Below are 12,586 nucleotides of genomic sequence, written 5' to 3'. Positions count from 1 at the left end.
GTAGAGACGGGGTTTCACCATGTTGACCAGGATGGTCTCGATCTCTTGACCTCGTGATCCACCCGCCTCGGCCTCCCAGAGTGCTGGGATTACAGGCATGAGCCACCATGCCCGGCCTAACCGATACTCTTTCTTTCTTACATTTAGATGTTACTGGGTTGTGATGGTTGTTTCTGTCTTCGACTTCTCCTGTGCTAATTCATGGCCTCAGCAGGTGCATCACAAATGCTAGAGGGAAAGTTGAAGAACACACAGGCTTTTTCAATCTTTCACATTTCAGGGAAACAAAAGTCACTCATTCTCTGAACATCGTTTTAAGTGACCTGGTTGTGAGATTTTTTGTTCTGTTTTGTTTTGCAATCTAGGCAGCTATTTTTTATTCAAAGAATTCCCTCCACCTAACCCACAGGATAAGGCTGGCCTCTGGGTAAACCTGTTTACTAGTTCTTAATGATGGTCTGCCTTCTAAGGCTGTATCAGATTTTTAACTAGCTCCTGTTCCCGTGTCCTTCTCCCTTGATCTTGTGGTCTCTGGCATTCGGAGTGTCTAACAGAACACTGTCTATGCTGCAGAGGGCGGTTGAACTCTTTGTCTGGGCTTTTTATTGAGAAAACAGAATTTGCCTGGAACAAAGGAAAACAGCAGGAGCTAGGGGCGGAAGAGGGGGGGCATCGAGTTGATGTCTGAGTAGAAGCCGTATTTGTATTCTGAGGACCACAAGGACATCGCTGGCAGATTGGATTCTCCAGCCCCGGGTTCTTTTGTGCGTAGGAGAGGAGGTGAAGTCATACATCCAAGCTGAGTTGGGGGAAGCTCAAATTCTAATCATTTAGAGCACTTTTCTCGACATGCACTTCGGTGATAGCATTAACTGAGCCTCCTCCAAGCTACAATTTAAGGACGAAAATGCCTATCAATGGACAATAATTTGATGCAGAAAGTTCAAATTATACTGTGTGGTGCACAGTAGTACGCACATTTTCATCACCTGCGATTTTTCTGCTTGTGAGTCCTTTCATCAGAGTGGGTAAACATAAATCTCTATGCTTTTAAATTGACAGTTAAGAAAACCTGTTAATATGCACTGCTTCATAGTCTTCCAGAAAGCTGAGTCTCTTTGAGGAAGTGCTGTGACTGTAGGTTAAGATTGATAAGGCAGGATGTGGTTCTGTTTTCAGGGGTCATTTGGAAGCAGTGTTCAGACGTAGTGTTACTTGAATGTGTTTAAGCCATTTCTGTGTTTTGGGATTTTATTAGTCTTCTCAGACTGCTATAAGTGTGTGCGCGCGCGTGCGCGCGTACACACACACACGCGCGCGCGGAGGTTGGGTGGCTTAGACCACAGATGTTTATTCTCTCACTGTTCTAAATGCTGGAAGTGTAGGATCAAGGTGTCAGCAGGGCTGTTTCTTGCGAGGCCTCTCTCCTTGGTTTACAGACGGCTTCTTCTCCCCATGTCCTCATGTGACCTGTCTTCTGTGCTCACACATCTCTGGTGTCTGTGTCCAAATTTCCTCTTTCTGTAAAGACACTCAGACTGGATTGGGGTCTTATGGATTGGAGCCCAGCCGTATGACCTCATTTGACCTTACTTACCTCTAAATACCCTAGCTCCAAATACCTTCACATTCTGGGGTGTCAGGGGTTTAATGTCAACTTTGGGGGACAATATCATATAACAAGAAACGTGATGTTACTTAGGGAAAAAGCCAGTGGTATGAATGAGTGGATCTAGAAAGTGCCTTGAGCAGTCACCCTCACCTTCCCCCAACACTGTAATAAATGCGTGTGATCTAATGGGAAGAAGTACAGGCTTCAGAGCCTGGTTCCAATCCAGCTTCACAGCCCTCAATGAGACGCTGAATGACCCCGAAGCAGTTTAGCAACTCAGAAGAGACGGTCACAGCAGCCATGCCTCGAGCCACCATGAGGAGAGACTGTGCACACACAGCCCAAAACACCGTGCCCCACTGGTGGGTGCCACTCGAGGCATGCCAACTGCACACCATCTTACCATTTGCCATGACTGCTGTTAGTAGCACCCACACTACATGCTCCTGACTGAGTGGGTTTCTGTGGCATCATCTGCTCTGGGGTTACTACTCCCTTTATATTGTAAAGTCCCAAAAGGAGCTTTTGGTCATCAACAAATACTTTTTTTCTTTTCTGTTCTTTTCTTTTTTTTTGAGACAGAGTCTTGCTCTGTTGCCCAGGCTGGAGTGTGGTGGCATGCTCTCAGTTCACTGCAACCTCCACCTCCTGGGTTCAAGCAAATCTCCTGCCTCAGCTTTCCGAGTAGCAGGGATTACGGGCGTGCACTACCACACCCAACTAATTTTTGTATTTTTAGTAGAGATGGGGTTTTACTGTGTTGGGAAGGCAGGTCTCAAACTCCTGACCTCAGATGATCTGCCAACCTTGGCCTCTCAGTGTAGCAGGATTATAGGCGTGAGCCACTGCTCCCAGCCAACAAATGCTTTTTATTGTAGTCCTTGTGAGCTTGTGCCGTCTTGCTGCCCTGGGCTTAGTTCAGGTCCCCACGTTTTTCTTTGTCATTTATTCTAAGCCCACATACAGTTGAGAAACTGCCATATATTGGCTTCCCTGATGCCCTCGTTCCAAGGTGACCTGAGAATTCCTCGCAGATTGGCAGCTGGGAGCCCCATTCCATCCAGCCTACTTCACCCCCTCTTCAGTCATTGAAAATCCTCTCCTCATTCTTTTTTAATGGAGGTGAAATTCCTATAATATCCATTTTAGTATGTCAGAAAATTAAAAACAGAATTATATGATCCAACAATTCCATTTGAAGGCATATTCCCAAAAGGACTGAAAGCAGAGACTCGGAGGGATATTTGCACACCCGTGTTCATAGCCACATTACTCACAATAGCTAAAAAGTGGAAGCCACCCAGGTGTCCATCCAAGGACAAATGGACAAACAATGTGGCGTACCCATGCAAAGGAGTAGTATTCAGCCATAAGAGGAAAGAAATTCTGACACAGGTGACACAAATGGACAATTCTACTTACGTGAGGTACCTAGGAGTCAAATGCATAGAAACAGAAAATGAATGGAGGTTGCCAGGGGTTCAGTGGAGGGGAGAATGGGTACAGAGTTTCTGTTTTGCAAAATGAAAAGAATTCTAGAAATGGGTGGTGACCTTGTACCACCATGTCAGTCTAGCCTATCCCCCTAAACAAGCCTGATCACTTGTCACTTCTCTTGAAAGCCATCACATCCATTCTGTCCTGAACGTTGGGAACCTCGCATTTGTTCTTGACACACTTCCCTTTCTCCTAGCAGTTGGTCACCAGTTTCTATGCTTTTTGCTCCCTCACTGTTCTTCAAACCTGTCCAGGGGTTCACTACCACCCTAGTTCAGTCTGCTGTCCTCTCCTCCAGGACTGCAGCCACAGCCTCCCCAGAGCCCCTGACGTCTGCTTCTCCCCACTCACATCTCTTTCCCACCACAGGATTTGTTTCACATGAGCATAAACCTGATGATGACCTCTTCTAGCCTTCTGCCTCTAGCTTCCTGCTATGGGTTGAACTATGCCTCCCAAAAGATATGCTCAAATCCTCACCCCTGGGACCTGGGAGTGTAACCCTTTTTGGGAATGGGTTGTTGCAGGTGTAATTAGGACGTCAGTTAAGTGAGGTCATACAGGAGGATGGTGGGCCCTTAATCCAGTGTCATTGGTGTCCTTGTAAGACAGGAGAAGAGACAGGGAGACAGACAAAGAGGAGAGATGGTCATGAAGACAGAGGCAGAGGAGGGAGCGAGGCATCTGCAAGCCAGAGATTGCGAGCCAGCTCCATGAGACAGGAGAGAGGCAGGGGCAGTCTCTCCCGCAGCCTGCAGTGGGACCAGCCCTGTGGACACCGCCTCGGCCTCCAGGACTGTGAGAGAAGTGTGTTGTGTTAAGCCCTACAGTTTGTTGTGCTTTGCTGCTGCAGCCCTGTGGCACTCACACACTTACAGACCCAGCCCAACCTCTTGGCTCTGAGGACAAGGGCTGATCCAAGCCTGCCCTGCCCAGGGTTCCCTGTGAGTGCAGCTGCTCCTCCCGGGCTCTCCAGCCTGCAGCCGTGCTCTCTGTACTTCAGCAACACCCTTGCTCAGACCCTGTGAAAGAATAATACCAGAGGCCAGGTGCGGTGGCTCACGCCTGCAATCCCAACACTTTGGGAGGCCAAGGTGGGCGGATCACCTGAGGTCGGGAGTTTGAGACCAGCCTGACCAACATGGAGAAACCCCCATCTCTACTAAAAATGCAAAATTAGTTGGGCATGGTGTACATGCCTGTAATCCCAGGTACTTGAGAGGCTGAGGCAGGAGAATCGTTTGAACCTGGGAGGTGAGGATTGCAGCGAGCCGAGATCACGCCATTGCACTCCAGCCTGGGCAACAAGAGTGAAACTCCATCTCAAAAAAAAGAATAATACCAGAGGCAGGGTGGCTTCAGCAGCAGACACTGACTTCTCACAGTGCCAGTGGCTGGAAAGCCCACAGTCAAGGTGCAGGCAGGTTGATTGTCTGGTGGGAGCTTGCCTCCTGGTTCACAGACGGTCGTATTCTCACTGTGTCCTCACATGGCGAAAATGGGACATGGGAGCTCTCCAGGGCCTCTTTGATGAGGGCATTGATCCATTCATGGGGCTCCACCCTCATGACCCAATCACCTCCCAAAGGCCATACTTCCCAACACCATCACATTAGGAGTGAGGATTTCAACATTTGAATTTTGGGAGTGCATTAACATTCTGTCTAGAACAGACACAGAGTAAAATGCTTGTGATGCTAGCTATAGAAGAAAGATGTCATACAAGAAAGGGCCACATTTGCTTAAATGGGTAGGGACAGAATCATGGTTTCTTCTCCTCGTGTTCATATGTGATTGGACTTTGTTATCTCCACTCTAGTGGACTGTGTTGGTAAGGAGGATTTGAGGTTTTGCTGATAAAAACAAGCCAGGTGTGGTGGTGTGTACCTGTAGTCCCAGCTACTTGGGAGACGGAAGCAGGAGAACCACTGAATCCCAGGAGTTCAAGGCTGCAGTATGCTCTAATTGCACCTGGGAATAGCTCTACTGCACTCCAGCCTGGGCAACATAGCAAGACCCCATCTCTAAAAATCAAAAGTAAAATTTTAAAAAGCCCAGCTTTGTAGTTTTCTGGTTTTCTCTGGTGAGGTCTTTAGTTATTTCCTTTCTGTTGTGCTTTAGAGATGTACCATGCCTGTCTCCCTTTCTTCTGATCCTCTTATAGGGTTGGAGATTAAAGCACAAGCAACCCCTAACCCCTGTAGGGTTTTAGCTAAAGTTCTGGTGGGTGCTTTTTTTCCTCATCCCTTTACCTTTTGTCTTCAGTTAGAAGATATGATGGGGTCCAGGCTCTGAACAGGAAGTCTGTCTGCTAATGACCCAAATGTTTTCTTTTTGCAGGTTCACTACAACATTGGCAAAAACCTGGCTGATAAAGGCAACCAGACAGCCGCCATCAGATATTACCGGGAAGCTGTAAGGTATGGCAAATATGTCTTACAGAGAAATTAGGTACACAGATCATTTTCACTTTCTAGTATGAAACGCCTGTTCCTTTAAGGACCCCAACTTTACAGTATCTTTGCCGATTCCTGAGAGTTTAGCAAAAACATACTAATGAGCATTTAATGGTCAGCTTGGTTTTTATTTTAACTTCCAGATTAAATCCCAAGTATGTTCATGCCATGAATAATCTTGGAAATATCTTAAAAGAAAGGAATGAACTACAGGAAGCTGAGGAGCTGCTGTCTTTGGCTGTTCAAATACAGTAAGCATTGCTTTTATAATGATGCTAGTAACAAAGGAAGGAGCTCCTGCAATAAGCCTTTCTTGTTTATCCTTGTTGAAACTGCTCCTCTAGGCCAGACTTTGCTGCTGCATGGATGAATCTAGGCATAGTGCAGAACAGCCTGAAACGGTTTGAAGCAGCTGAGCAAAGTTACCGGACGGCGATTAAACACAGAAGGAAATACCCAGATTGTTACTACAACCTCGGGCGTCTGGTAAGCTCGGGGCACCCTATGCCTGTGGAAGAGAGATGGGTTCTCTTTTTTATTTATGGTAAAATGACATAGTAGCATCCTCCTAGCCCAATCAGTTTTATAAAGTTCTTTCACATGTTTTCATCTCTTTTGAAGGTAGCTATTTGATTTGCTTGTGAGTAATTTTTTAAAGTTCTCATTAGAGAGAAGTACACCGTGAATTAGCCAAGTTTAAGAGGTCACCCAGGCAACAGGTTAAACCAAGGAATAAATTAAAATCTTAAAATCCCTTCCACCCTGTAAAACAGTGCTCCAATGGGTAACTTCCTGATAAACATCAGTCTCTGTTTTTAAAACAAGAATTTAATACAAACAGAGATTAAAGAAACAAATCCGTAGTATGACTTCGGAGCTCCCTTGTTCTCCTTCCTTAAGGGAGCAGTGCTCTTCATCTGCACCGAGCATTTCCCCCTAAAGAGACAGCTTTAGAGGGCACGGGATTTATTTGAAATTATTTGGATTATTTGAAAGGGCTTTGTCATTATTTGATGGAAATAGAAAATAATGTGTTCAATAGTAGCTTTATATTTTTTGGTTATTGACAGGATGTTTATGAAGATCTGATTGCTCTTGATTTTCTTGACTAAAATAAAATGAGACACACACACACACACAGCAAAATTCTTTAAACATGAATGGTTGTATTCTCCCTATAAATCAACCACTTAATTTGGTTTCAAGAAACCAAATATATATGTTCTTAATATATTTAGATGTATTCGATAAAAATTGTTAATTAAAAAAAATTTTGTTCATTTTAACCGAACTAGAATACATGCATAGCAATGTGACTTTAAAATAAGTTTATATTTAGATTTCTAGATTTTATTCAGATTAGCTTTACAGGTAGGAAAGCACCCTTATGTTCTAAAGAGATGCCTGCTTACCCTCATTTTAAAGGCCTGAAGCCTCTTGGTTTAAGGAGTTCTTATATTGTCAAAACTGGTAGTTCCCTTGGTTGCTTGTCACGAGGTGATGGCTTCAAGGTTACTTGATGGAGCTGGAGCACTTGGTTATGCAGGCCCTGAGGGCTGGCAGTCCAATGGCACGGCCGCGGTGCACGCCATGGCATCTGGAGGTGGTGTTTCTACTGATAACAGGCAGGTGACTGGCTCAGAGAGGGAGGTCATGATGGCTGCAAGGAAGGGACTGGACCCACACAATGTACTACTCCCAAAGGCAGCTTCAGGTACCAAGGAAGACCCTAACTTAGTCCCCTCAATCACCAAAAGAATAGTGGTATACTCATGAAGAGGACAACAGTGCCGTCATCTGGTTTGAGCTGCACAAAGGCAAGACCCAGCAGTGCCTGAGCTGTGGAACCCACTACAAGCTGGTGCCCCACCAGCTGGCACACTGAGCGCCGGCACACTGAGCGCCTGCACCAAGTTACTCAAAATGTGCTGTAAAGTTTCTTCTTTCCAAATAAGACTAGCCCTTTGCATTGGCTCCCTCTCTCTCTGCCAAAAACAAAAAAACAACAAAAAAACTAGTAGTTCCCAAAATTGATATGCATCTAGACTATTCCACCCCATCTGACATTTAGGGAATCAAAGGCTCTATAGAGAATCTGTGTTTTTAAAATAACAATAACAAACTGGGCACAGTGGCTCACATCTGTAATCCCATCACTTTGGGAGGCCAAGGCAGGCGGATCACTTGAGGTCAGGAGTTTGAGACCAGCCTGACCAACATGGTGAAACACCCGTGCTCTACTAAAAATACAAAAAATAGCCAGACATGGTGGTGCATGCCTGTAATCCCAGCCACTTGGGAGGCTGAGGCAGGAGAATCACTTGAACCTGGGAGGTGGAAGTTGCAGTGAGCCAAGATCATGGCACCACACTCCAGCCTGGGTGACAGAGCAAGACTCTGCAACAAAAAAATTAAGTAAAATAACAATAATGAATCACCCCAGTGATTCCGATACCCTGCAGGTCCTTGGCCCTGCACCTGGTAAGCAGCTCTGTCTGAACTTGGATGACAGAGTGATCATATCGGAGCAGAAGCCATGGTTTGTGGGGAGCAATCCTAAAAACACTGACTGCTTTAAATTTCTTGGAAAACCAGACTTTGGTTTTTACCATAATGTGAATGTCTTTGGTCTTATTGTCTTTGTTTCTAGACTGGGTAGCCATGATTTTATGAGCCTTGGAGATAGAATCTTATGAATGGAGAAAACAAGGTGGCAGGAATGTCTGGCTAACTGAGGATAAAATGTGACCTTTCCTCCTTGGGAGAAGTCCCTTTACGTGGACAAGTAATGCTTGTGTTATAGATATTAAAGTGAAGTGGTTGCATGTATTAGTTCGTTTTCACAATGCTGATAAAGATCTACCTGAGACTGGGTAATTTATAAAGAAAAAGAGGTTTAATGGACTCACAGTTCCATATGACTGGGGAGGCCTCACAATCATGGCGGAAGGTGAAAGGCACATCTTACATGGCAGCAGAGAATAAGAGGAGAGAATAAGAGCCAAGCAAAAGAGGTTTCCCCTTATAAAACCATCAGATCTCATGAGACATACTACCATGACAACAGTATGGGGGAACCACCCCAATGATTTAATTATCTCCCACTGGCTCCCTCCCACAGCATATGGGAATTATGGGAGGTATAATTCAAGATACGATTTGGGTGGGGACAGAGCCAAACCATATCATTGCATTTTTTTACTCAAAAAATGCAAAACATGTTTCAGTTATGATGTGCCATAGGAAGATACCATCTCTATGTGCTTACTCCAGTGTGGAAAAGGGGAATTATTTATTCCTGGCACAGAGGCAAGGGTGACAGGAATATGGCTGAATCCATGGAATCGCATGATGCTTGAATACGGAAGATTAATGGCAAGATGTTCCTTTGTCTCATATTAACTTTCTCCAGAACCACTGACCTTGTGTGCATTTCTGTTCTTTTACATTTTAAAATTCTATGCTTTATGACCTAGTTACCTGCTTTGATGTTGAAACCGCTTTCTCTGTACGACCTGAAGATTCCAGGGGAGCTGAAACTATGATAATGATGGGCTGTTTGTTCCTGGGGGGAGGGGAGGCTCTAAAACCTCAGCATAATGCTGTGAGTGGTGACTTGAAAATTCAATCACATATAAAGCAGGGGTGATCCTCACAAAGTCAGTGAAGTGAGAATAGGGGTTGGGTGGTGGATGGGATCACATGAGGTCTTAACCTGAACTCATGCATTTGGGTGGTTATGAATGTATGGGTGCAGGGATTACAGTTTCTGTTCACTGTATCTGTTAAACTAGTACTCAAGTGACTAAAGATGACACTTGATATTCATATGAATTCTACTTTCCTTCCTTTTTTTCTTTTTCTGGAGGTTGCTCTTCTTTTCCTTTATTGCTCACAAAGTGAGTGGGTCGCCTGCGGCCTCCCACGTTGTCCTTTAGGCTCTAAACAGTCTTCTTCCCTCTCCTAGTAGCTGCCTTTCACTGCAGTTCCTTGGGATTTGGAAAATAGAGGATTTATAATAAATGCTCCTTCTGTAAGAGTTATATCCAAAGGGAGGAGCATAGACTATAAAGTACCAGCTTTTATCATGTGCTGTAGTCCTTGGGATTCATTATACTTTCACTTGGAAGATCATCTATAGCATTGAACAGATTGAGACCTAGTACTGCTCTTTGTGTATATTGTTTACTAATTACGCTACCGTGAAATGGTCTTCCTGCATTTCCTTCAGCCAGCTGTTCCTGCCTATTTAAGGCTTTTGCTCTCCATTGTGGTTTAATTATCCAGCTTTTTCCTGCTTGACAGCTTAAAAGCATTAAGAGCTTAATCTTCAACAACTCAACCAACCCATTTATATATTGGCAAATAGGAACTTAATAACTTAAGAGGTTTTTTTGTTTGTTTTAAGAAATCACTCTCTGGTAACAGGAGACAGAGATTTGTTTTGATTTCTAGACCCCAATATGGAGAGAATATAAGGCAGCTCTGTTGTGGAATAGGAAATCAGGAAGAGCGGGATTACTGGGACATAGTGCTGATCTTACGAAGTTACAGTAGTAGTGACTGGAGGGATTACTTGAAGACAATTCATGTTGGAAGGACTGGATGTATCCAGGAAAACAGAAACCATTCTAAGTGTTTTAGATAGAGAAGATTTAATGTAGGGAATTGGTTACACTGTCATTGGAAGGCTGGATGAGCAAAAATGTGATGGTAACATGAACTCTGAGATTAAAGGGAATCCTGTGAGTTTAGGGGAACTGACAGGAGGGCGTCAGTTTAAGAACTCATACGAGGTTACAATCTCTGGACCTACCACAACCTCAAGAGCTGTGATCATGGGTGACAGACCACTGCTCCCACCCTGCTTGCTGATGCCACCCTGGGACGGTAGAGGAGGGGACATAATCTCTTCAGAAACACTGCCAGGGGAAGGAAGGAGACAGTGAGAGTGGGAGGAAAGGACTGCTCCCCTCTCCCCACCATCCAGTGCCTATTGACAGAAAGGAACCAAGTGGCAAAGAAGCCCAGGAAATGTAGTTGCAGACTCCCAGCCTCTGCTTGTCAGAGCAGAGTACAGAAGGGTGGGCATAGGACTACTGGGTGACTGATGTTACCCATCTACTTCCCAGATGAGCAGTTCTGGTTAAATTATCACGTTTCTCTGCATCCCTGAAAGTTTGTTCCCTTTGTGTAGATGCTATAAGGTGAGTAGAGTTTAAGACAAAATAAAACTAAATTTTATCTGATTTCATCTATTCTTCAATACATAGTAATAATAGTTGTAGTAATAACAGTAAAATAGTGAAGATTTTGTCATGTTTGGTAAATGAAGTTATATTGATTGTTCTGGGTATGTTCAAATGTCACCGTGGATTTTGTCCAAGTGACTCAAATGCATATCACTTGGTGGAGTGAATTAACCTGAGGAATTGCTGGAACATCAAGTAGAGATAATTGTTAGAATAATTAAGCATCCCAAATTATTTTAATTTTCTGAACTTTTCCTATCATTTCCTCATTAAAGGGGTAAAAATATTGTAACTTGAGTTTCTGAGTCTCATGGGAAATTCTGACATTTTTAGCAAATGATTCATTAATGCTTTCTTTTTCTTGCATAATATGCTACCAATTTGCTGTGCAGCGTAGGACAAGTCAAAATGTTTTTGTTGTCTACAGAAAAGACAGACTTGGCAGTAAGTAAGGAAACAGCCTTAAGCTCTGAAAAATTATAATCATGTGTACTTTTTGCAGAGTTAAAGGGATCAAGTACACTCAAATAAAATGTGCATTTGAACTGAGATAAGAGGGCAACAGGGTCACCTGCTGAAAAAATCCACCTCTCTCTCTGTGTGTGCTTTTATTAACTATGCAAATTGAGAGCTAGCCATTTTGTATTCTGTTACCAATGTTAACATTCCCTCTCAAAAGAAACAACAAATCTGGAAGCATTCCCGTTGAGAACTGGAACCAGGCAAGGATGCCCACTCTCACCACTCTTATTCAACATGGTACTGGAAGTCCTAGCCAGAGCAATCAGGCAAGAAAAAGAAACAAAAGATATATAAATAGGAAAAGAAGAAATCAAACTACCTCTCTTCATAGACAATGTGATTCTACACCTAGAAAACCCTGCAGACTTTACCAGAAGGCTCCTAGACCTCATAAACAACTTCAGTAAAGTTTCAGGATACAAAGTCAGTGTACAAAAATAAGAAACATATCTATACACCAATAACATTCAAGCTGAGAGCCAAATCAAGAATGCAATCCCATTTACAATAGCCATGAAAAGAAAAATACCTGGGAATTCAGCTAATCAAGGAGGTGAAGGATCTCTGCAAGTAGAACTACAAAACACTGCTGAAAGAAGTCAGAGACGACACAAACAAGTGGAAGAACATTTCATGACCATGAATTGGAAATCAGTATTGTTCAAATGGCTATACTGACCAAAGCAATCTATAGATTCAACACTCTTTCTATAACTACCAACGTCATTTTTCACAGAATTAGAAAAAAATATTCTTAAATTGATATTGAACCAAAAAAGAACCTGAATAGCCAAAGCAATCCTAAACATAAAGAAGAAAGCCAGAGACATCATATTACCTGACTTTATTTTAAGGCTACATTAACCAAAACAGTATCGTACTGTTGCAAAAACAGACACAAAGATGAGTGTAGCAGAATAGAGAACCCAGAAATCAAGCCACACACCTATAGCCATGTGGTCTTCAACTAAATTTTTTTTAAAGCAATGGGTAAAGGGCTTCCTAGTCAATAAATAGTGCTGGGATAGCTGGCCAGCCATACACAAAAGAGTGAAAAATTAACTCAAGATAGATTAAAAATTTAAATGTAAGACCTCAAACTACAAGAATCCTAGAAGAAGCTGAGTACAGTGGCTCACAACTGTAAACCTAACACTTTGGGAATGGCTTGAGCCCAGGAGTTTGAAACCAGCCTGGGCAACACGGCAAAACCTCATCTCTACAAAAAAAAAAAAAAAATAGCTGGG

At 43.4% G+C, this 12,586-nt stretch overlaps 1 protein-coding gene across 6 annotated transcripts in view; it reads left to right on the top strand.

The window, feature by feature from the left end:
- Positions 1-12,586, top strand: part of TMTC4 (transmembrane O-mannosyltransferase targeting cadherins 4) — a 68,535-nt gene that overhangs the window by 42,721 nt on the left and 13,228 nt on the right. For all 6 annotated transcript variants that reach the window (XM_017503581.2, XM_017503583.2, XM_017503580.2 and 3 more), the window contains 3 exons: positions 5,450-5,529; positions 5,709-5,816; positions 5,910-6,051. In XM_017503581.2, coding sequence (XP_017359070.1) covers positions 5,450-5,529; positions 5,709-5,816; positions 5,910-6,051 — 330 coding nt within the window. The remainder of the gene's footprint in view (positions 1-5,449; positions 5,530-5,708; positions 5,817-5,909; positions 6,052-12,586) is intronic.

The sequence above is a fragment of the Cebus imitator genome, unplaced genomic scaffold, assembly GCF_001604975.1.
Source record: "Cebus imitator isolate Cc_AM_T3 unplaced genomic scaffold, Cebus_imitator-1.0 Scaffold312, whole genome shotgun sequence".
NCBI classification, from domain to species: Eukaryota; Metazoa; Chordata; class Mammalia; order Primates; family Cebidae; genus Cebus; species Cebus imitator.
This window is presented reverse-complemented; position numbering and strand designations above follow the sequence as displayed.